The sequence below is a fragment of the Acinonyx jubatus genome, chromosome D4, assembly GCF_027475565.1.
Source record: "Acinonyx jubatus isolate Ajub_Pintada_27869175 chromosome D4, VMU_Ajub_asm_v1.0, whole genome shotgun sequence".
NCBI lineage: Eukaryota > Metazoa > Chordata > Mammalia > Carnivora > Felidae > Acinonyx > Acinonyx jubatus.
Window position 1 is genome coordinate 53,523,113 of NC_069391.1, and position 27,688 is coordinate 53,550,800.

At 41.9% G+C, this 27,688-nt stretch overlaps 1 protein-coding gene across 4 annotated transcripts in view; it reads left to right on the forward strand.

Annotated features, from left to right (window-relative positions):
• FREM1 (FRAS1 related extracellular matrix 1) overlaps positions 1–27,688 on the forward strand; it is a 309,646-nt gene that overhangs the window by 203,983 nt on the left and 77,975 nt on the right. For all 4 annotated transcript variants that reach the window (XR_008291182.1, XR_008291181.1, XR_008291183.1 and 1 more), the window contains 8 exons: positions 4,032–4,225; positions 4,921–5,011; positions 7,803–7,970; positions 12,707–12,915; positions 15,861–15,954; positions 19,113–19,365; positions 24,566–24,760; positions 25,857–26,042. Coding sequence is in view for 1 of the 4 variants with exons in the window: in XM_053205086.1 (XP_053061061.1) it covers positions 4,032–4,225; positions 4,921–5,011; positions 7,803–7,970; positions 12,707–12,915; positions 15,861–15,954; positions 19,113–19,365; positions 24,566–24,760; positions 25,857–26,042 (1,390 nt within the window). In the remaining 3 variants the exon portion in view is untranslated. The remainder of the gene's footprint in view (positions 1–4,031; positions 4,226–4,920; positions 5,012–7,802; positions 7,971–12,706; positions 12,916–15,860; positions 15,955–19,112; positions 19,366–24,565; positions 24,761–25,856; positions 26,043–27,688) is intronic.

Here is a 27,688-nt window from a genome sequence, read left to right on the forward strand (position 1 = left end):
GGCCACATTGTTGGAAAACTTCCTTTCATAGAGACAGAAAGCAAGGACCTCCTCAGATGAGACACAATGTGCTTAAATCAGGAAAGAAGTTACATAGCAGGGGTGCCCCTTTCCTCCTCTCCCCCTTCTCCACTGAACGCTCCTCTGAGAGGTCAGCCGACACACCAACACGTGTCTGCACATCTGCACAGCAGCAAGAAACACCCTCCCTCTTTCTTTCTTGGTTGCCATTACCGTCATCAAATAAAACCTTACCCACTCAATGTGCTTTTGGTGAAATGGGTGATGGAGATTAAGGAATGCACTTGTCGTAGTGAGCATGGGGTGATTAAAATAAAAACTAAGAAAGAAAGAAAGAAAGAAAGAAAGAAAGAAAGAAAACAGAGAATGAAAAATAAGGCTAGATGAGAAAAGCAGAAAGAGGACTAAGGAAGAAGAAAGGAAGCAGGTACCACAAAGGCCTGTGAGTCAAGTGGAAGGGACTTCTTGTAGAGGTTCCTGGATCTGAGAAGTCACACTGGCTAATCTCAAAAGAAGATGCAAGATAAAGAATCAGGCAGAGCCCAAGCTTAGGCAGAGAAAGGATCAAGAAGCCAGGCTTGAAAGAAAGTCAAATACTAGCCATCAGAGTATCAAATAGCGAACCCGAGTCTGAGGGTCAAGGTCAGGCTTTGCCCTTCGCCATTTTGTGTACTGATTTATCACTTTATGTTCAGATTTTCTCCAAGTCTGTTTGCAGGTGCTTGTGGCCATAAGTAGACTGGAGGGATATAGGGGAATTCAGCCGCAACAGCTTAATGATTGGGCACTAGCTTTTCACTGTCTGGGAATGGGTATTCAATAATGTCATTTTTACAACCAAATTTCAGTACAATGAAAATTCTTTATTTCTCTATGGAGCTTGTTAAAATAGGATTTTTCTTACCCACAGACACACACACAATAATGGTTTAAACATGCATAAATATGTAAAGATGCACCAACTTAAATGATTGTAAAGCATGTTGAAAAATGTGCCCACCAAGAATCACTACAGGCATATAAAAAAGCATACTTGTACATTCTTTTTACACAAAGAACACATTGGAGAATAAATTAGCATGGAAAATGGTCTCTTTGAAGGCACAATAACTATTGTTTCCATATTAAATCCAGTTTTTCAATTAAGTGGAGCCTCACTGATCCACACTATGGCTGGGAGGTCCCGTAGAGAATTTCTGAACTTTGTAGATTAGCGAAAAACTGTAATTGGGAAAAAAAATTGTGACACAGACTCCAGGAGACTGGAGAAATGGCTTTTATTGTGTTCTTTTATTTTGATAACTGGCTTTAGTTTTTAATGATTGAAATGCTTCATAATGGAGTAGTACCTATGTTGGGTGCTTTTGTAACCGTAATGAAGGATGGAGACAGGGAATTAATTAATTGAGCATCTACTACCAGGTACTCCCTGTGCTACTAGACAGAAAAACTGAGCCCCAAAGGGGTTAGATTATTTGCCCAGGGAGCATAGCTTGTAGGTGACTGAGCTGACATTCCCAGTCTTGGTCATAGTAAAGCTTACCCATGTTTTAGTTTTTGCTTTGTATGCCAATTTAATGTTTATTTTTGAGAGAGAGAAAGAGAGACAGAGAGAGAGACAGAGAGAGGTGGAGTGCAAGTTGGGGAGGGACAGAAAGAGAGGGAGACACAGACTCCAAGGCAGGCTCCAGGCTCTGAGCTGTCAGCACAGAGCCCGATGCGGGGCTTGAACTTGCGAACCACGAGATCATGACCTGACCTGAAGTCGGACGCTTAACCCACTGAGCCACTCAGGTGCCCCTGTATGCCAATTTAAAAAGGACTTTTTTCCATTTTCAAACTAAGTATTATGGACACCATTATTGTAGGCAAAACTAGCACTGCTGATCTGTGCTTCAGGAACAATATTAAAAGGAATAAAACCGGGGTAAGAATACTCACTCTCCTGCAGCAAGCTGTGTAAAGACCATGGTGATAAATATTCCATTTCAAGAGAGAATAATTGCTTTCTCACAACCAATCATGGATTATTGTAAAACATAATAATAGATGTCGTGATAAAGCTGTTTGGCAAAGCCTCCCTGCCCTCTTGCATGGTTCCAAACCAGTGAGTATGACTTTAAGAATTTTTTAAATCACAGGGGCGCCTGGGTGGCTCAGTCAGTTAAGCGTCTGACTTCAGCTCAGGTCATGATCTCCCAGTTTGTGGGTTTGAGCCCCGCGTCGGGTCTGTGCTGACATCTCAGAGCCTGGAGCCTGCTTCCGATTCTGTGTCTCCCTTTCTTTCTCTGCCCTTACCTCACTTGCGCGCACTCTCTCTCTCTCTCTCTCTCTCTCTCTCTCTGTCTCAAAAATGAATAAGTGTTAAAACAAATTGTGAAAGAAGAGTTTTTTAAATCATAAATAGGGCATGTTGACTGAGTTAGCAAATGCTGAAGAAGTGTCTCCTACCTACAAATACCATGCCAGATGTCGTACAGAAGTGAACATAGTATTGACTGAGCACCTACTACGTGCCAGACATTTTATCTACGTAGTGATATTTGATCCTCATAACAACTCTGTGAGGTTGTTGGTGCTACCCTTAACCGGTCAGTAAATTTGACGCTCAAGAAAGTTGAGTGAGATGTTCAAGATTAATAATAGCCACTAAGTGGTATACTTTGCACTTCAACTGTCTGTCCACTGACAAATTCCACGTGGTTTGTTCATGATACTACGATTCTCCCCTTGTGGACCTTTCAGTCTAGGAGAGACTGACATGTAAACTACTAGCTAATAACACAAGGCGATGAGATAATATTGTTTGTTGAGGGATAAGCACAGTTCAGAAACAGTTCATTCCAACTGAGAAATCGGGCGAAGTTTTCAGAGGAGCCCTCAAGGGTGAGAAAGCCTCAGGTTGCTGGAGAGAACAGGAGAAAAGCACTGCAGATGGAAGGAACAACGTGATCCAGACCGCAGACACCAGCTTGAGAACTACAGCCCGGTACTGCGTGTACCTGGAGTCCTGGGTTCACGTCGAAAGGTGGTAAAAGACAGAGTTGAAAAATCAGGTGGGTCTAAACCATGGAGGTCTTGGGTGCCGTGGTGAGGAGCCGGAATAATTTAATCCCTCCCGAGTGGTTGTTTAGATTTTTGAGGCAATGCATGACTGATTTGACTTGCATTTTTTTAAAAAGAACACCAGAGGTATGTAACGTCTAGATTGGGTATTGGAGTCGGGGCTAACAGGAAGCAGTTGCAATAATGTAGGGAAGAAGTTAAAAAGAGCTGGCGCTAGACCAGTAAGAGTGGGGCGGTGGGGGGGGGGGGGGTGTGGTCACAGCGCAGGGAATTTTGTAAGTGGAGACTCTGGGACTTGGAGACGTGTTATGTGTTGGTGGAGAAGGAGGAACCAAAGTCATGACAAGGTTTCTAGGAGTGATGACTGAGCGGAAAGAGGTGGTGAAGAATGGCACAGGGTGTTGGTGGAAGGGAGAAGCAGGAACAAAATCAGGAACATATTTTGTGTATTATGTGCCTGCTCGACAGCATTCATGACTGCATTAACTAGAATTGTGATAATTATATTCTGGTTTTTTTTTTAATTTTTTTGTCAACGTTTATTTATTTTTTGGGACAGAGAGAAACAGAGCATGAACGGGGGAGGGGCAGAGAGAGAGGGAGACACAGAATCGGAAATAGGCTCCAGGCTCTGAGCCATCAGCCCAGAGCCTGACGCGGGGCTCGAACTCCCGGACCGCGAGATCGTGACCTGGCTGAAGTCGGACGCTTAACCGACTGCGCCACCCAGGTGCCCCAATTATATTCTTAAAATACAGCATAACATGGGTAAGAATGTTCCATTTTGGGCTCACGTTCTTGATAGCTCCTCAATCATTTCGATGGAAGTATATTGCAAGCGGCAGTTTTTGAAAAGCAGCTTAATCGTGACTAGGTGATGGTGGGGCGTTTTCTTTGGTATCTCCTGGTATTTCAAATTAATGGCACAGGTCATTTCTTTCCAGATGGTGACCATCCACATTACTCCAGTGGACGACCAGCTTCCAAAGGAGGCTCCTGGAGTTTCTCGGCATTTGGTTGTCAAGGAAACCGAGGTGGCCTACATAACTAAGAAGCATCTATATTTTATAGATACAGAATATGACAGGGATCTCGTCTACACAGTGACAACACCCCCATCTTTCTCTTTCAGCCACAGGTATCTCTATGAGAAGTCATCACCTGGGCTCTTTGTAGAGGGTTGTGTTCAAGGATTGAGTTGCAAGTGTCCATATACATATACTGCGGTTCAGCTGCTTTGTTGGTCGGACCTGAACTTGCGTTCAATTCCACATTTACTTTAATGTCAAACTTATCCCTTCAAAAGCTGTATTAATTGATCAGTGACCTGCCATTTGTAGTGTCTTCAGCATAGGTAAACTTAAAATGGTCTTTCATCTTCTTTTCATACAACACTTCTTTTTTCTAAAGGGAATGTTATTTTTGTCTTTTCAATAAAATTTATTGAGTCTTCACGTTAGTTTTAGATGTTGCAGGCCACAAAATGGTCATATTCTATGATCCCAATCAGAAAAGTGACATGAACATACCTGAGGCTTGTGTCATATACACGATAGCAAGGAAATGTTTCTTTTAGGATGAGAAGAATGATTCCCTTCCATGAGGTCAATGTAGAAAATTCTGTACGGGCTTTCTGTAGTCATGAGAATGGCACTGATGATTCTGGACTGAAGACTAGAACCCCCCGACAGAAAGAGAAAATATAAAGATGGAACATTTGATTTCTTCTTACCATGAGCTTTTTTAGCTTTAGAAAATTTGGTTGTGGGCTATGTGATTTAATGTTTCTTGCCTGGGAAATTAGCTGACGTGTTCTCCTGTGTCTCTCGTTAGGCATCTGGATGCTGGGAAATTATTTATGGTGGATAGTATTCCAAAGCTAACCAAAAACCCTGCAGCCCCGGGGCTGAGATCATTCACTCAGGTATGATGCTATGCTAAAATGTTGATAAACGTGATGTAAGTGTCTTTTTTTTCCCCTTCCCTCTCCCTCTGTAAGTATCTTCTGAAAAGGAATGGCACTCCTAGTGTTGCACTTGACAATGTTGGCCTTTGACTTCTGTCAAAAGCATCAAATGTTTGATGTTTACGTTCTTTCTGCTTCCACGCTTTTATTAAGCACGTGACATCTATTTGAAAATGTTTCCTTGCGGCGCCTGGGTGGCTCAGTCGGTTAAGCGCCGACTTTGTCTCAGGTTGTGATCTCGCGGTTCATGAGTTCAAGCCCCCGCGTTGGGCTCTGTGCTGACAGCTCGGAGCCTGGAACCTGCTTCGGATTCTGCATCTCCCTCTCTCTCTCTCTGCCCCTCCCCTGCTCATGCTCTGTCTCTCTCCAGAATAAATAAACATTAAAAAAATTTAAAAAAAAAGAAGAAAATGTTTCTTTGAGCTGGATATGATTTCAAAATCTTGTTATTATTTAACACAGCCTTTTGCACTGGGCTCTGATTTACAGACCTGGGTGCCTATGGTTCTATTCCAATAAATTCAGGTCACTCAATACCCTACTGTATTAGTTTCCTAGGGCTGCCATGGGTACCACAAACTGGGTGGCTTCAAACAACAGAGATTTCCTGTCCCAAAGTTCTGGAGCTGGAAGTCTGAGCTGAAGCTGTCTGCAGGGTCATGCTTCTTTGAGAACCTGTAGGGAAGCCTTCCTTGCCTCCTCCTCGCTTCTAGAAGTTTTCTGGCACTCTTTTGCATTCCTTGGCTTGTAGATAATCACTACAGTCTCTGCGTCTATCATCTGATGGTCGTCTTCTCCCTGTGAGTCTCTCTCTGCTTATGAGGACAGAAGTTCTATTCGATTAAGGGCCCGCCCTTCCATATGACCATACTTCATCTTAGTTTAATACAGCTACAACAACCCCATTCCCAAATAAGGTCATATTCTGAGATCCTAGAGGTTAGGACTTCAACATATCTTTTCTTTTTTTTTTTTTTTTTTTTTTTTTTGGTGGTGGTGGGGAGGGGAACACATGCGATTCATAATATCTGCTACCTTCCAAAATCTTTCACCAACCTTCTCCCCCTTCCTCTGGACTCTACCTCTGAAAATCACACTAATGGTGATGAATACTTAGGCAGCTGCCGGACTCCCGCTCCGGCAGGTCCAGGGGTTCCCGAAGGATGAACGGCGTCGCGAAAATAACAAATGGACCCAGACCACAGCAGTGTGTTAGACTGGCCGCTTTATTGTGGCAAGCGTGGCATTATATTTGTTAGCAATTTCCTTATAACGTGTGTCATCTATGTTTTCTGGCATTACCTGATTCTAAAGATGTTCCTTTGTGTAATCACCCATTAAGGAACAACATAGTTATTTTCTTGTAACGTTCCCTCCTGCCCTTTCAAGGTCATCTAGCTCTCAACACCTCAAGGAGAACGTTTACAGGGACGTGACTTCTTAATTGTTCCTTTGAACCATTTGCGGTACAAGGAACAAAAGTATTCGCTTTGGTCTGGGGTGCCGGGAGGGAGCCAAGAGGGCCCTGGGAACCCACGCCTTATGCGCTCCCAGAGAGACAATGTATACCTAGGAACTAATGAACCATTCTGTACCTTAACCCACCAGGTCCAGTTATCATCTGGAATGCCTCCTGGGGGCCAAGTGGGCCTAGGGGTTGGAGTAACTTGTATCCGTAGATACATTCCTTTGTTGCGGAGTGGGGATTTCGAACTCATTTGTCCCCCTCCTTGGCTGGGAAATATATGGGGCCGTCCTTCCTTTAGGTAGAGGAATCTTTATAGGGGGTGGCAAGGGCTGGATGTAGGGCCGCGTGATTTCCTTGCGGAATCTTCTTTCTTTCCCCAGTGGTTCTTTTCCCCGGGGGGGCCTGTCGTGGGCGATTCCCCAACCGACAAATCCCCAGGTGCTTTCACTGGGAGGCGGGCTGCCCTGACCAACGCTAAGGCCAAATTACATAAAAGCAGGAGTACGAGAAGCTTCACTTCCGGTGGGCCGCCATGCAGTGCCGATCCGTCCACCGCCCGGGCCCTGCCATCAGGCTGGTTGGAGAGCTTGGCTTCCGACAGGCAGCAGCTACCCCCATCCTTAGAGCTAATTCTGCTTTATCTCACTGCAGTTGGATGTTGCAGATGAGTATGTAAACCCCATGTGCTAAGTACTATTATTTTATTATTTGATTTTGGTGATAAGGAAACAGAGGCCTTGCAAGTTTAAGTAACTGGACCAATATCAGACAGCTAATTGATGGTGGAGCTGCCTTGAAATTAGAGCTTGCTTTCTTCCTTTCTTTTTTAAAATTTTTAATGTTTATTTCTGAGAGAGACAGAGCGTGAGCGGGGGAGGGGCAGAGAGAGAGGGAGACACAGAATCCGAAGCAGGCTCCAGGCTCCGAGCGATCAGCACAGAGCCCGACGCGGGGCTCGAATGCACGGACCGCGAGATCATGACCTGAGCCGAAGTCGGATGCTCAACCGACTGAGCCACCCAGGCGCCCCAGAGCTTTCTTTCTTTTATAGAGTTGGATGGCTTCAAGCCCTTGATATATTTCCTTAATTTCTTTGTTCCTTTCCCTCCTGGTTTTAGAAAATGTGATTTATAAAATAGAGCTTTTTGGAATCTTCAAATTGATGATGTTGGCATTTGCAATTGTTGACGTCCACACGATGGTTTTTGAAGACCTAGCTCTCTGAAAGTCTCTGATTCTTACCGATGGGTACCCACATGTCCATGTCAATTTGCCTTGTAGCATGCTGTGAACTACATGAAAGTGGCCTACATGCCACCCATGCAAGATATAGGCCTGCATCCGGGACACGTCCAGTTTGCATTTTCTGTCAGTAACCAGCACGGGGGCACTTTGCATGGGATCTGCTTTAACATCACAGTTCTTCCAGTGGATAATCAAGTTCCTGAGGTAGGTACGATATTTGATATGAAAGATGAAAAGGAAGAAAGACCTAATGAAAGAGAGGAAAGCCTTGAAGACTTACTGGAAATGATAACTTTTCTTTGGGTTATTTTATAGAACTTTAAAACAATTTTTTAAAATATTTATTTATTTTTTGAGAGAGAGGGGGAGAGAGAGAGCGCGAGCGGGGAAGAGGCAGAGAGAGAGAGAGAGAGAGAGAGAGAGAGGGAGACATAGAATCCCAAGCAGCCTCCAGGCTCTGAGCTGTCAGCACAGAGCCCGACATGGGGCCCGAACTCACCAACTGTGAGATCATGACCTGAGCCAAAGCATCGGACGCTTCACCCGCTGAGCCACCCAGGCGCCCCTATTTTATAGAACTTAAAAATTTTCAGCTACAGTGTAGGAAAAAAAAAAGCGTGGGGAAGGGAGTCTTTCACCTCCCATGAGACTTTCTAAAAGGTGAGATTTTTCCAGTTGCTGAATTTGGCATTATTTTTAAAACTTTATCAAAATCCCTTTCATTTCCTTTCCTTTCCACTGAGTTTCACATGTTGATCAGGGAAGGGGATTAAGTTTTGGGTCTCTCAGCAACCAGAAGGGCTTATTTGCTCTCACTGCGGGCCAACTATATGTGTGCTAATCTAAATAAGCCTTTTAATTTTTCAAATGAATTAGGATGGGTTCTTCCATTCTCTCCTGCCCCCACCCCAGTGTTGACGTAACCGTGCAAGCACTTGTGTCTCTCATTAAAACTGAACTACAAAGGTGATGCCACCTTGTGCATCTTATCTGTGAGGCTGGACTTAATGCTGAAGGTTTGTTCCAAACCCCATCGGAGGGCTAGACTTAATTAGTGTGGCTCTTCTTGGGCTCATTTTCCCCTCAAAAGTGAAAGACAAAGTAGGATTACCTAATCATTAGGAACCAAAATGAACGAGAACCATGCCTAAGGAAAAACGTCACCTTCCAGGTACCCATGAGCCTCCTCACCATCTCTACATCTAGCCCAAGTTGGGGGGCAGAGGTCTCACTGTGAGGGACCAAGGGGCTTACCCAACCCCCAGAACTGTTCTGATAGATCCAAACCATACTTTTAATTAATGAGTTGACCAAATTTAAACATCAGGAAGTTTCATACCGACTCTAGATTTCTGACTTCTCTTGAAAATTTGGAAATTCGAGGAATAGTGAACTCACTTATCCCCAGCAGCAGTTGGACAGGGCCTGGTCTCCAGTCTCCAGAGGCCCCACCCAGCTCAGTACACTCATTTACATCGCTGGCCTGACCCCTCAGGCCTCTGAACTTGTAGTTTTTGGTAGAAGATGCACCACAGAGCTCACACAAAAGGCAAAAGAATCTGAACTATATTCTTTGATCCCTTCCCTGTCATGGACCGCATCACATTCCCCATGAAGAAAATAGTTTTGAATGTCTGGTAATCTGATTAGATTTTATTCACACCTTTCTTTCCTGTGTATGAGATACATGCCTGAAATAGCCCAGCATTTAAGAAGCCAAAGCTTTTTCTAAAACAATCGGGGAGGGAAATAGTGTTTTATGCAAAGCAATCCAAACCTCTTGCTAGAGAAGAATGATCTGTGGAGAAAACCGAAAACAGTGAAGTGAACAGTTACTTCCCTCATTTGAAGGTAGATGGAATAGTTATCCTCATAACTAACGTGGCCTAGTGGCTTCTGTCTTTTTTCTATAGTGTATGGGGCAAGTGAAATAGTCCCTTAGAGAACTGAGACTATCAGAAATAAAATTAAATGAATAGCTCCAGTGAAACCAGTCACACGAGTGGTGAAAATACCACAGAGAGCTGGGTTGAATGATAACCACGAGGGGATCTTAATATGATGCTGATGAGAAGACCCCAAAACCTCAGCACTGGGTTTCGGCAGAGACTGAAACATTAGTGATGAATGAGTCTGGGCAAATTAGCCTTATGCTTTTACTTTTTTGAAAGTTGCCCTAAAATACATATATATTTTAAAACCATATAGTGTAGCGAAGTATATCCCTGGAAACATTAGCATCTTGGGGTATCAACTGATACAACTCAGGAATCAATGAGGCTAGCAGACATGGACCTTGTTTCAAAAATAATACTCCTCTTTCCTCCTCTCTCTCTTCCTTCCTTCCTTCCTTCCTTCCTTCCTTCCTTCCTTCCTTCCTTTCTTCTATCTATCTATCTATCTATCTATCTATCTATCTATCTATCTTTAAGTAGGCTCCATACTCTGTGGAGCCCAGTGCGGGGCTTGAACCCCCCATCAAGACCTGAGCTGAGATCAAGAGTCAGACACTTAACTGACTGAGCCACTCAGGTGCCCCAATATTCCTCTTTTAATAAGAACTCCCTTTATTTCTTTCTCCTACAAACAGTAAAAATGTAGTTTCGACCACATGGAAGTATGGCATGTGGGAAGGATGGGGGTGAGTGGTTGTAGGGAGAAAAGTCTCTTGTTGAACGTTTTCCTTTCCTAGCGGCAGTAGTGTATTGAAGAATAGGAGGCAGCTATCTCAGGAGGGTTGGTCTCTAACTTCCAGGATCCAGGGGGCTGCCTTGGGACAGCTGTGCCTGCTGGGCATAGGGATAGAGCAGGGCTCCGAGTGGAGGCCGTGACTTCTTGCTCACTTCCCTTTCCTCTGCCCATCCCCCCCAGCCCCCACTGCTCCCTTTACCAACTTTTTCCTCAGGAACATTCTCCTTTCAGGGAGCAGCAGCTGCTCTGAAGACAGTGGCTGTTTCCTTGGAGAACACTGTATCCTCACGTGGGTAGGGCACTCAGCTCAGACCTTCTGCAGGGGACCGTCAGAGCCCTTGACTTGGTGCCCCAACTTTATCTGCTTGCTTTTACCTCCATGAATAATGTAAATTTGGGAGAATGATGGGTTAAACAAGGTTCACCTATTTTCCTACTGCGGGATCTCAGAACATTGAATATGCTTATGTGCCTTATAAATCTCCAAGGTGAAGATTGACCTTGACTGTTTTTGAGACTTATTTGACCATAGATCACTTCTTGCCAAGTACCAATGTGGTAATAAAACATCCCAAGCCTTTCTAACTTGCTTTTTACTTTAAAAAAAATTTTAATGTTTATTTATTCTTGAGAGAGAAACAGAGAACAAACATGGGAAAGGCAGTGAGAGAGGGAGACACAGAACTGGAAACAGGCTCCAGGCTCTGAGCTGACAGCACAGGGTCTGACACGGGGCTTGAACTCACAAACTGTGAGATCATGACCTGAGCCAAAGTCAGACACTAACTGACTGAGCCACCCAGGTGCCCCTAACTTGCTTTTTGCTTTTAAGTGAGTTGTGAATCGAACGGTAGCTTTTTCTATCATCAAAAGTTATCTTTCTGGCTTAATTATTTGTCTAATGTTAGTACAAATATATTTCTTGTGGAATCTTCAATTTCTAATCTTCAATTTCCTGCTCTACTTCTGTCTCTAAAATACTCGTTACCACTGACACTTAAAAACTTTAACCAATTTCCGAAGTCTTTAAGAGTTTTTAGGGTGAAAAGGAGACGAATTCTTTTCTCTAGGAGAATTTGATAGAATTGTTGTTCATTTTCTAGATAAAGGTATATATATGTGTATGTATGTGTGTGTGTGTGTGTGTGTGTGTGTGTGTGTGTATATACCGCTCATATGGGGGTAACTATGGAGACGATCGTCATGGTGGCAGAGGAGACTATGATCGGGGCAGCTACCGAGGCCCAGGTGGGGACCATGGAGGCTTCCGAGGGGGCTGGGGTGGTGGGGACAGAGGTGGCTTTGGCCCTGGCAAGATGGACTCCAGGGGTGAGCACAGACAGGATCGCAGGGAGAGGCCATATTAGCGTGGCTCCTGAGGTTCTGCAACAGCTTTTCTTCTTGTACCCAGTGTTACCCTCATTATTTTGTAACCTTCCAACTCCTGATCACTCAAGGGTTTTTTGTGTCGGACTATGTAATTGTAACCATACCTCTGGTTCTCATTAAAAACCATCGTTTTAGTTAAAAAAAAAAAAAAGAGGAGCATGGGATATATAGATATATATATCGATATAAATAAATATAGATAGATATAGATATAGATAGATACATATATATAGATATATATAGATAGATAGATCCAGCAATGGTGGGTGTGGATTTGGTGATGTATATTGTTATTTTCTCCATTTAGTACCACCAACAGTAACCAATTTGATTGCTGCTTCCACTCTTTAGGGACCGAGGTAAATGAAATGTAGACCGTTTCAGGTTTATGAATCTGCCTTGCTTCTTTGTCTATATCAGTGCTTAGAATTGGAAAAAATTGGTAAAAAATAGTTTTCATTCAGTATGTTTAGCTATGACCTTGTCCCCTTTACCACATTCTTTTTTTTAAATTTTTTTAATGTTTATTCATTTTTTGAAAGACAGAGACAGAGCGTTAGTGGGGGAGGGGCGGGGAGGGGGGGGGACACAGAATCCTAAGCAAGCTCCAGCTGTCAGCACAGAGCCTGACAGGGGCTGGAACCCAGAGATCACGAGATCATGACCTGAGCTGAAGTCGGATTCTCAATGGACTGAGCCACCCAGGCACCCCTGCCCCTGCCCCCGGCCCTACCACATTCTTGAAAAAAATTAATCGACCTGTGAAGGTGGTACTGGAAGTTTTCTATTTATTTAATGAGCTCTGTCTTCAGGGCTATCTCATGGAACAAGGCTTCGAATGTTTTCTTCCTTCGTTTTAGGTATTTACCAACCCCCTGAGAGTGGCTGAGGGAGGTCACTGCATCATCAGCACAGAGAACATTCTGGTTTCTGATGTGGATACCCAACTGGACAACATCTACCTCTCCCTACAGAGACTGCCTCAGCATGGAAGGGTGGAGTTGGATGGATTTCCTCTAAACCCAGGAGGCACATTTTCTTGGGGAGAACTCCATGCCTTAAAAGTTAGGTTAGAACATTTCCTGGATTTTTTTTTCTTTACATGCTTCGGCCTTCATCTGGATCAGTTGTGAGGCAGAGGAAGAGGAAGGAGTTTTCTAATTTTTTGTGGGGGGTGGGGTACCAGCATGCCAGTGAATACTTTCAAGGGTCAGTTGAAAACGAGAAATGACAAATTTTAATTTCCCTCCAGACATTTTCTTTCCATCTGGCTTGCTGTACCGGTGGGAATGACTTTATGGATATTTGAGACACAGAAATTAGTTACCATGAATATTAAATTTGCTGCAACTGTACATATCACAAGAGGTGATAGCCAAACTGGATGAGTATAGACTGAAATAATCTATATGGCCAAACTACATAGTTGAACTTGGCTTTAAGGAGTGTCAGTTTCATAAGACTGGAAACTCTGGGATAGAATTCTGTTGATCAGTATCTTCAGTGTAAATTTTTATTTCATTGCGGTCAAATATGTGGGATACACCAGGGAGGCAGGGCATGGAGTGGTCCTTGGGTCTCTGACAGTTAGGGATAGAGCAGCTCGTGTCTGTCTGTCTTTCTTTCTTTCTTTCTTTTTCTTTCTTTCTTTCTTTCTTGTTTTGAATTTATTTATTTTTTATTTAAATGCAAGTTAGTTAACATACAATGTAATAATGGTTTCAGGAGTAGAATTTAGTGATTCATCACTTACATATAACACCCAGTGTTCATCCCAACAGGTGCCCTCCTTAATGTTTATCACCCATGTAGCCCATCCCCCCGCCCAACACCCGGCCAACAACCCTCAGTTTGTTCTCTGTATTTAAGAGTCTCTTACGGTTTGTCTCTCTGTCTGTTCTTATCTGATTTTTGCTTCCCTTCCCCTATGTTTGTCTGTTTTGTTTCTTAAATTCCACATGTTAGTGAAATCGTGTGATATTTGTCTTTCTCTGACTGACTTATTTCACTTAGCATGATACAGTCTAGTTCCATCCACGTAGTTGCAATTGGCAAGATTTCATTCTTTTTGATTGCCAAGTAGTATTCCATTGTACACGTCTTTATCCATTCATCAGTCAGTGGATATTTGGGCTCTTTCCATACTTTGGCTATTGTCGATAGCGCTGCTGTAAACATTGGGGTGCATGTGTCCCTTTGAAGCAGCATTTTTGTGTCCTTTGGATAAATTAGAGTGGTTCATTCCTTACAGTCCTACAGCAGTTCCTTGCCCCTTGAGGTCTTTCATTTTTTCTACCTAATGTAGTTTTCTAAGAAACTTTCCTACAAAGTTTGGTAAAAATGCCTTCTTTGTAAAATAATGCAAGACACTGAAAAGCAAGGGTCAGGTAGACAGACATACGAGTTGATTTATCACTTATAAGTTCAAGTTGTAAATGGGAATTTTGACCTTTTAGAGGGTATTAGGCATCAAATGCATAATTTCACACTTGGAAGTTGCTAGGAACTAGGATTTGTGCAAAGGAAGATCAACTTTTATCCAAAGTTTAGTTTAGTTAAATTGTTTATTCACAGCCTCCAATATCCCGACCTCTTTCCACTACTCACTCTTATCCTCATTGAAATTTCCCTTTTTTAGACATCTCAGTTCTTAGCTAAATGTTAGAACAAGACCTCTGTTTAGGTAATTCTTACTAGGGAATGCGTGATAGATAGGAAAAAAAGTACTAATATTTGCAGCACATGTAATTCAAGGGCTCTTCTATAGACTTGGCAATTATGTTTTTTTTCTATTTAATCTTCACAGCAATAAAGCCTGATAAGGTAGATGGCTGTATTCTCATATTATAGTTGAAGAAACTAAGGCAGAAAGAGGTTGAGGTCACTCAGCTAGTATATGGAGGAGTCTGATTTCGAAAGAAGTTTTGTTTGACTCCACAGCCATGCCTTTGGATGTGCGCTCCTAGATCTACCTGGCCCTGGGTTTCAGCATGATAAGATAGGATTAGTACATTTTCACATATCTATTTTTGTTGAAATTATCAGGGAGCGTAGGAGACAGGGTGTGGAAGGGATACCGAGGGCAGGAGGTGGACCTTCTTCACCATTAGAATAGAATCCGCAACCTGAGTCCCTAGCCAGTGTATGGGTGAGACTAGTCCTGAGTTAAATATCTTTTAGTCCTGGGATTTTTTTTTTCATATGTAAATGTTATATATGTTCGATTTACTATTTTTAATGCAACTTTTCATTTCATTTCCTAAGACTTGTTTCCTATCTTGAACAAATCATTGGAAAGCTAAAAATTTGGCTCAATTCGATAGCTGTTTAGAATTTGTGGTAAGTAATAAGGAAGTGCTAGATACTTGTGGTAAGTGTCACTACAATGGCTGCAGAGTAAATGGAAAGTCTTGAATTAGACGATTCTGTTACAAAACTTGACTGAGAATTAAAGAAAAGTAGGGCCACGTCTAGACCCCTAAAAATATTTTTAAGTCTGGAGATTCGAAAATCCTTATAGGTTAAATGGAAGAGAGCTATTAAGTAGAAAAGGGTAAATGGCAGGAGACAGGCAATAAGTAATTCATAGATCAGAGTTTTAGAGAAGAGCTGAACAGATCAAAAGCACAGGCAGAAAGAATAGGGGAGGAAAGGGATCATCAGAATCCACACAGTGTCCTGCTTTTACCTGTCTACTGCTGTCTCAGTAATGCCCATGGCTCCAGCCTTGTTTCAGGTAAGTAAGCAGAACTACACCAGATGGTTCCCATTGCCATGGTGGCAACTTGGAAGGCTGCGTTTTGATTTGGGGGCAAATGATGAATGCATATACCACATATATGCAACTTTTGCATTCAGGGACCCTTGAGTAGTTGAGTACGTGACTTCATGATTATGCTATGTCTTTTGTTATTTATTGACTATGTGGCAAAAGCCATGGGCGAGCTCTTGTGTCAGGCATCTCCTACTGTCACGGTGGCCTTGAGGGGCTAGCGGCAAATATCATCCCCACAGATATCGACATGATGGATCTGAGATACTACAGGATAATATATTCTTGGAGGTCACAGATGGCACGAATTCAGCAGACTTTGTTCTACGTGTTGAGGTAGGTAGAAAGTTTCCTCCCTGGTTCATATGGGAATAAAACATCCAGTTTGGAAGCCTCTGAAGAGTTCCTGATAGAACTTGAAACGTGTGGACTCCAAAGCAAGGGGATACCAGCTAATGTCTGAAGGTAATAGGTAAGAGACAGCAAAGTTATATTGGTGAGATGGGCATACTGCTTTCTCTTTCCAATCCGTTTAAAGATTGAACTGTCCTGACCTCAAATCCAGATACTTAATTTAAAAACCAATTCATTCTGTGTATAAATTGATTCTAACATTTTTGAGCTTTAACACTCAGAAATATTTATATAGCACCTATCCAGGTTAGGCTAGTGTCACTGGCCTTTTCCTTCTCGAATGGAAGAAATCATGTCTTCATGTGTGTGGTGCTTCTTTGTGAATTCCTGTGCAATGTACTCCTTTCTCAGATCTGTTTGAAATAATTATTTTCCCCCTTTTGACAAATTATGAAAAATGTGTGTATAAAGGTTAATGGGAACCCCTGAATTTCTCTGTTGATTGACCACTTAAGTCCACAGCAAAACCCATAGGATTTATAGGAATTTATAGTTAGTGACAAAGGAAGGTCTAGAGAAAGAATTATGTTCTTCATTACTTTTATCTACCAAATTCTATTTCTGTTTGAATTTTGTCAGATCTTTGTGATATGAAATTATTATTAGTGGTAACAATGTGTTTGTCAGCTATTTTTACAGTTAGTAATTAAGAATGATTACATCTATCCAGCATTTTAAAGAAGTAGACAGAGAGGGAATTATCTCCATTTTATAAGCAAGGAAACTTAGGTTCAAGAAGTTTCCGTGACTTGCCCCAAATCATTCATGTGACTGTGTAAATAGTCTGTTTTATTGCTACGTTTTGGACAAAAGCCCATGGCTTGTGGAAGCCAATCAGAAGTACAGGTCATTTTTGGACAATTATGGGTGATTATTTTCTGTCCAGGAAGAATGTCTTAAATTCTGTTGCCTTTGGGCTTTATTATCCATTTGAAAGCCGGGCTATTTTGTATTTTGTCAGGTGGTCATCATGGATATATTGGTGACATTCATCAGATTGAGTGAAGAACAATAATAAGAAAGGTCTTTAATGAATCCACTCAGAGAACTTGAACAAAGATATTGTTTCCTGATAAGCTTCGGCCCAGGTCATGATCTCACGGCTCATGAGTTTGAGCCCCGCATCCGGCTCTGGGCTGACAGCTCAGAGCCTGGAGCCTGCTTTGGATTCTGTGTCTCCCTCTCTCTCTGCCCCTCTCCCACTCACGCTCTGTCTGTCTCTCTCTCAAAAATAAATAAACATTAAAAAAAACCCAGGTACCTTCTACATGCCAGTTCCTATGCTAGATGCTTGGGGTATGATGATGAACATGGCAAAGAATGCCTCTGGACTGTTAGAGTTTATAGGCAGGGGATGAAGGCAGACATTAACGATTATCACAGAAATAATTAATTAGTTAAAAACTGGATGTATTCTACAAATAAATGGGATGTTGAAAGAGAGTAAATGGTGGAAGTCTCTCAGTGAATCTGAGTTGTTCAAGAAGTTTTCCCTGAAGAATCCACATGCACCCTGGAGGACAGGGTAGCCAAGCAAAGCACTGGGGCAGAGCCTACCCAGTCACAGGGCAGAGAGAGCATGCAGAGATGATGCAAAGACCAGCGATGGGAGCAAAGGCACCCTCGTGCATGAAACGGGGCCTAAGGCATCCTAGGAGCAGTGCTAGGAAGCCACTAAAGGTCCCTATAAGGGGACCTGATGAAAACCACATTTTATTTATTTATTTATTTATTGTTTATTTATTTTGAGAGAAAGAGAGAGCACAAGCAGGAGAGAAGAGAGAGGGAGAGAGAGAGAATCCGAGGCAGGCTCTGCACTGTCAGCGCAGAGCCCGACGCGGGGCTCGAACCCACAAACCATGAGATCATGATCTGAGCCAAAACCAAGGGTTGGACGCTTAATGGACTGGGCCACCCGGGAACCCTGAAAGCCACATTTTATTTTTATTTTTTTACTTAAAAAAAATTTTTTTTTAATGTTTATTTATTTTTGAGACAGAGACAGAGCATGAACAGGGGAGGGGCAGAGAGAGAGGGAGACACAGAATCTGAAACAGGCTCCAGGCTCTGAGCTGTCAGCACAGAGCCCGACACGGGGCTCGAACTCACGGACCATGAGATCATGACCTGAGCCGAAGTCGGACGCTTAACCGACCAAGCCACCCAGGCGCCCCAGAAAGCCACATTTTAAAAGGAGAGAGATTTACAATCCGAAGAGAAACCAGAGTGATGAAAGCCACGTTTAAAAAAGATCACCCTGGTGGAAAGAAGGGGAGGAGGAAATGTGGCTCTGACAAGTATCGACAGGCTGGACTTGATAACTAAATGTGCACTGCACACACCAAGTTGTGACTGTGAACTTTGAGGCAGGGTGTCCTTCGTTCTGATTTAAAAGGCTTGCCTTTTCGAGTGTCTGCATCATCCTGTTAGATTCAGAGAGCCAGAGTGATCCCACATTGTTCTTCTTTCCTTTCCACTTGGAGGTTGTTGTTCACGATGATGAGAGAAAAACGTTATGTCTAGTTGAATCCTGGGATTGGTTTAATGGTTATGGAGTTTCAGAGTTAACTCAAAATGTTCGAAATGCAGCTGCTGCTTATTTTAAGTTTAGGGAAACTTCCTGGGTGGCAGGGAGTTGTTGGTGGAGGAAAGCTTTGTAATCGCCACATAATTTGAAATATAAATAACTTTGATGTGGTAAGTGTAAATGTATCAGACCACAAGGACCAAATTTCCTCTAGAATGTGTGTGAATTTAACAAAAGAGGATAGGGACTTTAGTGAAGACTGCTGTGTATTACATTTATATTTTGTCTGTCTGGAGACAAATGAGAGCTTTGAGTCCCAAACCATAACCATACTCTTCCATTCCTACCTAAAATGTCTCCCATGTTGGCCATTTCTTGCAAGATGGTTCATATGGGGAAAAGACACAGGCTGCTTGGCCAAATTCCATGGCTATTGTTTCGTGTGTCTGAAAGATCGAAAATGCCTGTCATTCCGACTATGAGCTATGGTTTGCCGGCTGGGCAATTTGTCATTGCCGCCTTTTTCTTGAAAATGTGTGTTGTTTCCCCCTAGGTATTCCCTGTAAATGATGAGCCACCACTCCTCAAGGCTGACCTCATCCCCATGATGCATTGCTCAGAGGGCGAAGAGGTGGTCATCACCTCTGAACACATTTCTGCTACTGATGTGGACGGTGATGACTCGAGACTGATGTTTGTGATCGCCCGAGCACCTCAGCACGGGCTGGTGAGGAAAGCTGGAGTCTCAGTGGATCAGTTCTCTCAGGGAGATGTCATCTCGGGGGCTGTGACATACAAACACACGGGTGAGTGACCGCACGGTGACCAGTGTGACTGGGGGGATGCAACAACTGAACGGAGTCTTAATGCCACTCCTTGCCAGGGGCTCTGATAGCCTTATAGTCTCCGTGCTTGCTCTCATTAAAAAAGAAGCAGCAGCAGAAGCAGGTGCGCCTGGGTGGCTCAGTCAGTTGAGCGTCCGACTTCGGCTCAGGTCGTGATCTCACAGTTTGTGAGTTCAAGCCCCGTGTTGGGCTCTATGCTGACAGCTCGGAGCCTGGACCCCGCTTCGGATCCTGGGTCTCCCTCCCTCTGCCCCTTCCCTGCTCATGCTGTCTCTCTCTGTCTCTTAAAAATGAATAAACGTTAAAAAAGAAATTTAAAAAGAAGCAGCAGTAAGAGCAGCTCGTATCCCATTTTTTTTTAAAGTAGAGTCACCATATTTAGAAGGATTTCTGATCTCAGTTATACGATCAATTTCAAAGAGTGGAGGAGGAGCCTGTATTATTGCTGCTTTGTTCTTGATGCTTCCAACAGACCTTCCATTCACCCTGGGGTTGTCCGCATTCCCTCTTTGGGCCATCTGTAGAAGATTTTCTTTGACCATCACATCTTTGGGACCCATAAATCATAACAGAAATGCCTGAAGGAAGCTCCCTAAGAAAATTATATTATTAATTTTAAAAGTTTACTCGATCACCAGCTAGCTCCTAAGAAGTAACTTGTCTGCCTTTTGAGTTCCTGAAAAGCCAAGGTGATATCTTACGCTCTGTGTGACACCCACAGCACTACAGAGTGATGGACCCAAATTAGTGATGCAGTAAACGCTTGTTTATTAGCCTCGTGCTTTCATTTCCGGCATCACATTATATTGTTACCCAGGTAGCATTTGTTCCTCATGTATAATGTTCAAATGGAGAAACTGTGAATTCAGTGTCTGTTATCTGCAAGGCATGGTGCTAGGCATTTGGGGCTTCAAAGGAGTATAACCCAGACTCAGCTGTGAAGGACTTTTAATTTAAATAGATAGACAGACCCACTCACGTGCAAAGATGATAGTGTCACATATCGGTACCTCATTAGTCGTTGCCCTTAGCATGTCTTCTGATCTCTGGGTTGAGGGCACCTCCTCAGTAATAATACTGCATATTTCCTCTGGTTGCCTTTTATCGCACTCTGCTACAATTTCATGTGTACTCATCCATACGCCACTCTCATCCGTGGATTCCATGGGGAAGCATGATGGGTAGATAAGGCCAGGTGAGTGGTAGAGGGAATAAGGGGTATCAGGATTCAGATCATTTTCTTATTTGAAAGAACATGGGGAATACAAGCAACGCGTGGGAGTGGGAACTTGGGGTGGGGGGATTGAGATAGGTAAGGATTAATTTGGAAGTGGGGGAATATTGTGAAATAATATTTAAAAATTTTTTTTAATGTTTTATTTATTCTGGGGAGAGAGAGAGAGAGACAAAGTGTGAGCAGGGCAGAGGCAGAGAGAAAGGGAGACAGAATCTGAAGCAGGCTCCAGGCTCTGAGTTGCCAGCACAGGGTCTGATGAGGGGCCCGAACTCCTGAACCGTGAGATCATGACATGAGCCAAAGTCAGATGCTTAGCCATCCAGGAGCCCCCAGACATCTTTTTAAAAAATGGTATCTCCTTATCTTCTTCTTTTTTTAATATTCATTTATCTTTGAGAAAGCGCGTGCAAGAGAGAGAGAGAGAGAGAGAGAGAGAGACAGAGAGACAGAGTATAAACAGGGGAAAGGCAGAGAGAGAGGGAGACACAGAATCCAAAGCAAGCTCCAGGCTCTGAGCTGTCAGCACGGAGCCCGACATAGGGCTCAAACCCACAAACCATGAGATCATGACCTGAACCAGAGTCAGGTGCTTAACAGACTGAGCTACCTGGGCACTCCTCTCCTTATCTTCTTAAGTGTGTTTAGTCTTGGGAAGGGTTTCACTGGTCGTATCCTTGTCCTGGGGAACATAGTCCACATGTTCGATGTCTCTCAAGAGTCCACAGGTAGGTGCTTCATTTTGATTTCCCCAATAAATCTCATATAGATGGGCAGAAAAGGGGCCAAAGCCCAACGTCTATCGAGTTTCACGTAATTTTAACATTTATGGCAGGCTCATGCATACATAAATTAGGGGTGCTATGAATCTGTCTTTTCTGCCAGTGCCTTGCTCTAAGTGCTGAACAACAGTTTACGTATTTATAAATCTCTTCGGGTATGATGGCCACGTAAGGGACTGTGGACTAATTTTTTTTCATGAGACCTACTAGGACACTAGGCAAATTACTAAAGATAGATGTCTTTTGTTGTTGTATTGGGGTTATGTTACTAAATTAGGAGAAATACTGCCAATTCAAAAGATGGTTGATTATTTGAATGATGTTTCTTTGTAATGTTCACCCAGTTATTCAATTGGTAGTAATTTAGCACTGCATGGGAAAGACTACAGGACCTGAAATTTCTGTGTTCTGTGCTGGCCTCTATATGTTGATTATAAAGGCCACCTGAAGATAATCTTGTCACCAATATTATTTGCTCTCCATGAGTATAAAAATAATACTACATGCTCATTTCAAAAAACTTGGAAAGTATGGAAAATCATAATGAGGTTTTGAAAAATCTCCTATTTACCTCTCAGAGATGATCACTGTTAACATTTCAGTACTTTGTTTTCTTTTTTCTAATCATAATTTTTAACATAGTTGCAATCGTGTTTGTAGTTTTGATTACATTTTTCATTGAGATTATCAGCTAACATGTTTATTAAAATATTTATTAAATGTTATAAAGTTATTGTAAATGTAAATTTTAGTAATTGAATAATATCTTATGATGTAAAATTACATGATTAATTTACTATTCTCCCAACATTAAACATGAAGTCTTTAAAAAAAATTTTTTTAGGGCTGCCTGGGTGGTGCAGTCAGTTAAGCATCCGGCTCTTGATCTCTGCTCAGGTCATGGTTTGTGAGTTCAAGCCCCGCATGGGGTCCTGCGCTGGTGGTAGAGAGCCTTCTTGGGATTCTGTCTCTCCTTCTCTCTGCCCCTCCCTCCCTTGTGCATATTTCTCTCTTTCTCAAAATGAATAAACGGACTTAAAATGTTTTTTTGAATAACGCCACAGTTAACAGTTTGAAGTATAAATCCTGTCCTTAGACTGTACTCCATTCAAAGTAGAGACTTGGCCATCCTTGTTGTAGCCTTTTTTGTGACTAGATGCTCAGCCTGCTTTTTCAGGTTTTCTGTAAATGTACCTAAGCTTCCACCAAATCAAAATTACAGTTATGGAAGGTACCATGTTTCCTTTTTTTTTTTTTTTTTTTAAGCTCTCTACTCTTCCTAGAATGATTTTTCCACTTCTCTTCCTGCAGGTTTTCATTCCCCCATCTCAATTCTTTGCCTCATCTGCCTGGTAAAGTAATTATCATTTAATGCGTGGTATAAAGCCAGCAGAGCCATCTGGAAAAACTTCCCTGACTTTCCTTGCCATGTGTGCCTTGCCCCCATGCTACTGTCAGCCAATACTTTCATCTTCTTCTCTCTCAGCCCCCCATACATATTCAGGCTGAGATACGTGAATTTTCCATTTAATTGGACTTAATAGTGGCAATTTCATATGGCTCCTCTTAATACATATACACATCAATGATCCACTACGTTTCTTTCTCTACCATTAGATTGTGTCAGTGCCTGACCCATAAAAGGTCTTTTGACATTTGACATTCTTTTGAACCGCCTGACATTTTCCAAATGTCTGCCTGATTCTCTGCTGGAGCACCCAGCCTACTAATTATCAGATACGAGGCACTAAATATATATTTATCAAGTGAATGAAGAATAGATAAGCTTTATGCCCATTTATGTTTTGATAAATATGAATATATGAGAGGCATCTTAATTTTTGCTGCTTCTAAAGTTAAAGCTGATTATTTAATTCTAATTCTCTCATCTTCAACTCTGTTTTTTCTTCTAAGCCTAGCTGTCTCATCCTTTAATCATTTGGTGGCTCAATAATATCATCTCTTGATTTTCCTTTCATTATTTTAAGCAGGTAGAATAATGCCAAGCACAGTATTGTGTAAATTTGACCAATGTGTCTTGTGAAAATAGACGATGTCCCTGATCTTTTGTGTGCCAGTCTCATTAAAACTTCCAACGTTTGCGTCCCTCATGGCACTTTCAGTGTGAAGCATGAGAATTACCAAAAGCACTTCTGCAGAACTTTTCTGTCCCCTGGATAGTGAGTGCTTCTATCTTTGTGCTGTTAGTTAGTAACCCAAGAGCAGATTGGCTGGTTTACTGATAAACTATCAAATCCTGACGTTTTTTTCCTTCTTTCTCCCACTGCTTACATTGGGGGCCATTTTGTTTACCTTTCAATTTTTATTAATTTTTTATTGAGAGAGAGAGCATGCACACACGTGAGCAGGGGAGGGGCAGAAGGAGAGGGAAAGAGAGACTCTTAAGCAGGCTCCACGCCCAGTGCCCATGACCGTGAGATCATGACCTGAGCCAAAATCCAGAGTCAGATGCTTAATCAACTGAGACACCCAGGTGCCCCAAGTTGGGGCCATTTTAAATCCCATGAGCATAAGCCCTAAAGAGTAAAAGGGGAAACAAAAATAAATGCAACTTCTATGCCATGTCATGTTGCTATTTTGTTAGCACCTTGGCTATTATATAATGGGGAAAATACTAAAACGACAAAAATGTGGATTATCTTTCTATTTCGACTTCCCAGCTTCTGTTTCTCATAACTGTGGTGTGGGTGATGTGTGTTCACTTAAGGTAGTTAATGTAAATGGGAAGACAATGCACTTGGAAGGACGGGGGTGCCTTCTACTCTCCCTGAGGTGGGTCCTATCACTAAACACTTATGAAGGAAGAATGAAACCTTCCCTAGTCAAGCTTTGTGCCTCTCCCATGTTCCTTTGTGAACGGTCAGACCCTTGTGAGCCCCTTTTTGCCCCTCCATATGGTGATAGAGGGCTGGCAGAGATTTCACTAGAGGCAACAGATGGGCAAGCATTTTTTCATTATTTTCACGACTATTTAATTTCCTAGTGATAAAATTGGGTTTTATATTGTAGCCACATAAGCTCCTTTCTTTGCCATTCTATGCTTGTGGAAGAGGTGTAGGTCGATTTCATCTTAGTATTCTGTGTTTTTTACAAAGTCAGGTTTCAGCGACGGTGTGTTTTCCAGGTGGTGAGATTGGCCTGGTGCCTTGTTATGATACCATTACATTGGTGGTTTCGGATGGAGAAGCTGGTCCTTATGTGAATGGCTGTTGCTACAATGGGCCTCATCCATCTGTTCCTCTTCATGAGTCCTTTCCAGTGTATGACCTCAACATCACAGTACACCCAGTGGACAACCAATCACCTTCGGTTGCAATAGGTGACAATGTTTTCTTCTATTAAAGTTCTAACATCTCACCTAGTGTCATAACTGTGGTTTAGTGAAATCATATGCACTTGAATTATAGTTAAAATAAACTACAGAATTGCCTATGATAATTGCCTCAATGCAAATTTGTGGAAAACTCAAAGTGTATAAAAGATTGCAGGGCAAAGGAATTTTTTTGTTTCAAAATTTAGGTAATTCTGTGTGGAGAGAGAGTGCAAGTATGTTTGTGAGTGTGTGTGTGTGTGTGTGTGTGTGTGTGTGTGTGTGTGTTGGGATCAGGACAACATTGGAATCCTCAAATATTCTGGCTTTATTTCACATGGGGAAATATCATTTGTCTGCTGGAGAGAGAGTAATTTATTTTCTCCATAATAATTTCTATTAGAACAGAATGAAAATACCAGAGAGACCATTTATATACATTTAACCTTATTTGCTTTTTAGAAAGTCATCGCTTCATAGACATTATGTATATGTTCTGTTGCTTAGAAAAAAAATACGAGCATATGTATGGATGTTATTGTAATTTGCAAACTATCTCCCAAGCAATGTTCTGGAAAGGAAGCTTTATCCCTGCAGAATAATTAAGCACCAAGGCATGGAAAAAATGTTCGTTATGAGTAATTCATAATAGCTTGCAGGCAATTAACGCTCTGACAAACAGAGGTACCAACTGATCTTGAAGAGTACATAAACTACATTTAGTGGCTTATCATTAAAACAGTTTGGCAATTCTTATTTTCATTTGTCACTTCTATAGAGACACAAGGGAAATCAGAGTTCCTTGAGAATGACTAAAGGGCTGTACTAGAGCATTTAGTATTTCTGCTGTCTTTCCATTATTGTCTGGCTTGCTTGTACAAGAAAAAAATACAATTCCATAAGTCAAATTAAATTCCACCCGTTACCCCTGAATATTTTCACTGTAAGGAGAAATTATGCCAGAGGAAATGAACATCTCCCATGGAAGCGTATTTGCACATGGGAGGCTTCTCTGAATTGGAATTACAATCACTCCCTTTTGTCTTCACTATTCTGATTAGGGGATTTCACACTAAGTCATAATTGTGTTATTATTTGTATGCAGGTACCATGTTCGTTGTAGATGAGGGTTTTTCAGCAGCCATTACCATTAACCATTTGTCCGCCACTGACCCTGACACTGCAGCTGATGACTTGGAAGTTGTTTTGGTTTCTCTTCCCCAGTTTGGCTACCTTGAAAACACTCTTCCTTCTGCAGGTTTTGAAAAAAGCAATATGGGCATAAGCATAGGTAAGTCATGGCTTCGTGGCTAGCAGTCACTTGCCTATGTCTATGTATCTGACTCACCAAATCATGCTTAACGACTGCGTAAGGACTTCAAAATTGTTCAAAGCACTGTATACATTCAAGGAATTATTATTATAGCTGATACTTTTGAAAATTATTGTTTTTCAGCTTAATTTTCTGTTTTGAATTTCCTTATGTATGGGAGTTTACTTCAAAGTAAGTGGAAATGTCACATAGGAAAACTATAAGAATAAATACGGAAGAAGGAATGTTTTAAAAGACCTTCATAGCAACCCAGAATACTGTGATATCATAAATCTGGTGGAGCTCACAGGTCTCATTCTCCTAACCTTTTAGCACTTTTAAAAGACAATGGCAGAAAAGATCAGGACACGTATCATGGGTGTAACAGAGAGAGAGAGTGAGCCTGAGATGTTGAAGGTGAGGACTTTAATTTTGAAAACGGAATGTATCTCAGATATTTAAATAGCTCTTGTATTTCAGACAATAACAACTAAAACAAAAACATTAATAGAGTGACTGAATGCATAGAAAAAAACAAGACCCAACTACATGCCGCTTGCAAGAGGCTAAGTTCAGCTTCAGGGACACATGTAGGCTCAAAATGAAGGGATGAACAAAGATATCCCATGCAAATGGAAACCAAAAGACAGCAGGGGTACTTACAACAGAGAAAATAGACTTTAAATGCAAACTGTAGCAAGAGACAAAGAAGGTCACTGTAAAATGATAATAGGGTAAATTCATCAGGAGAATATAACAATTATAAATTTATATGCATACAATGTTGGAGCACCTAAATATATTGAGCAAATACTAACAGATCTGAAGGAAGTAATGACAACAATACAATAATAATACTTGGTACTGAAGTCCCCCACTTTCAACAATGGATAGATCACCTGGATGAAAAATCAACAAGGACACAGTGGACTTAAACTGTACATTAGAGCAAATGAACCCAATGGACATACACGGTATATTCTATCACCCGATGTGTCACAAAACAACTCTTAGACAATTTTGAAAGACTGAAGTCATACCAAGTATCTTTTCTGACCACAATGGTATGAAATTAAAATCAGTAACAGGAGGAAAACTAGAAAATTCACAAATAAGTGCAAATTAAGACACTCCCGAACAACCAATGGTTCAAGGATGAAATTTAAAAAAAATCCTGGGGTGTCTGTGTGGCTCAGTCAGTTACACATCTGACTCCTGATTGCAACTCAGCTTGTGATCTTACGGTTTTGTGAGCTCAAGCCCCATGACGGGCTCTGAGCACTGATTGAACCTGCTTGGGATTTTTTTTTCTCTCTCTCCCTCCCTCTCTCTCTGCCCCTTCCCCACTTGTGCTCATTCTGTCTGTCTCAAATAAATACATAAATAAGCTTCAGAAAAAGTAAAAGTAAAAAATCCTACGATTTCTCATCATACGGAAAATTTTTTCCCTTTCTTTTCTCTTTTTTTGAAGGATTTTATTTTTAAGTAATCTCTACATCCCAAGTGGGGCTCGAACTTACAACCCCAAGATCAAGAGTCTCATAATGTACCAATGGAGCCAGCCAGGTGCCCCTTTTTCTTTCTTTCTTTCTGTTAAAACTGTATCTATATGAAGAGATGAATGT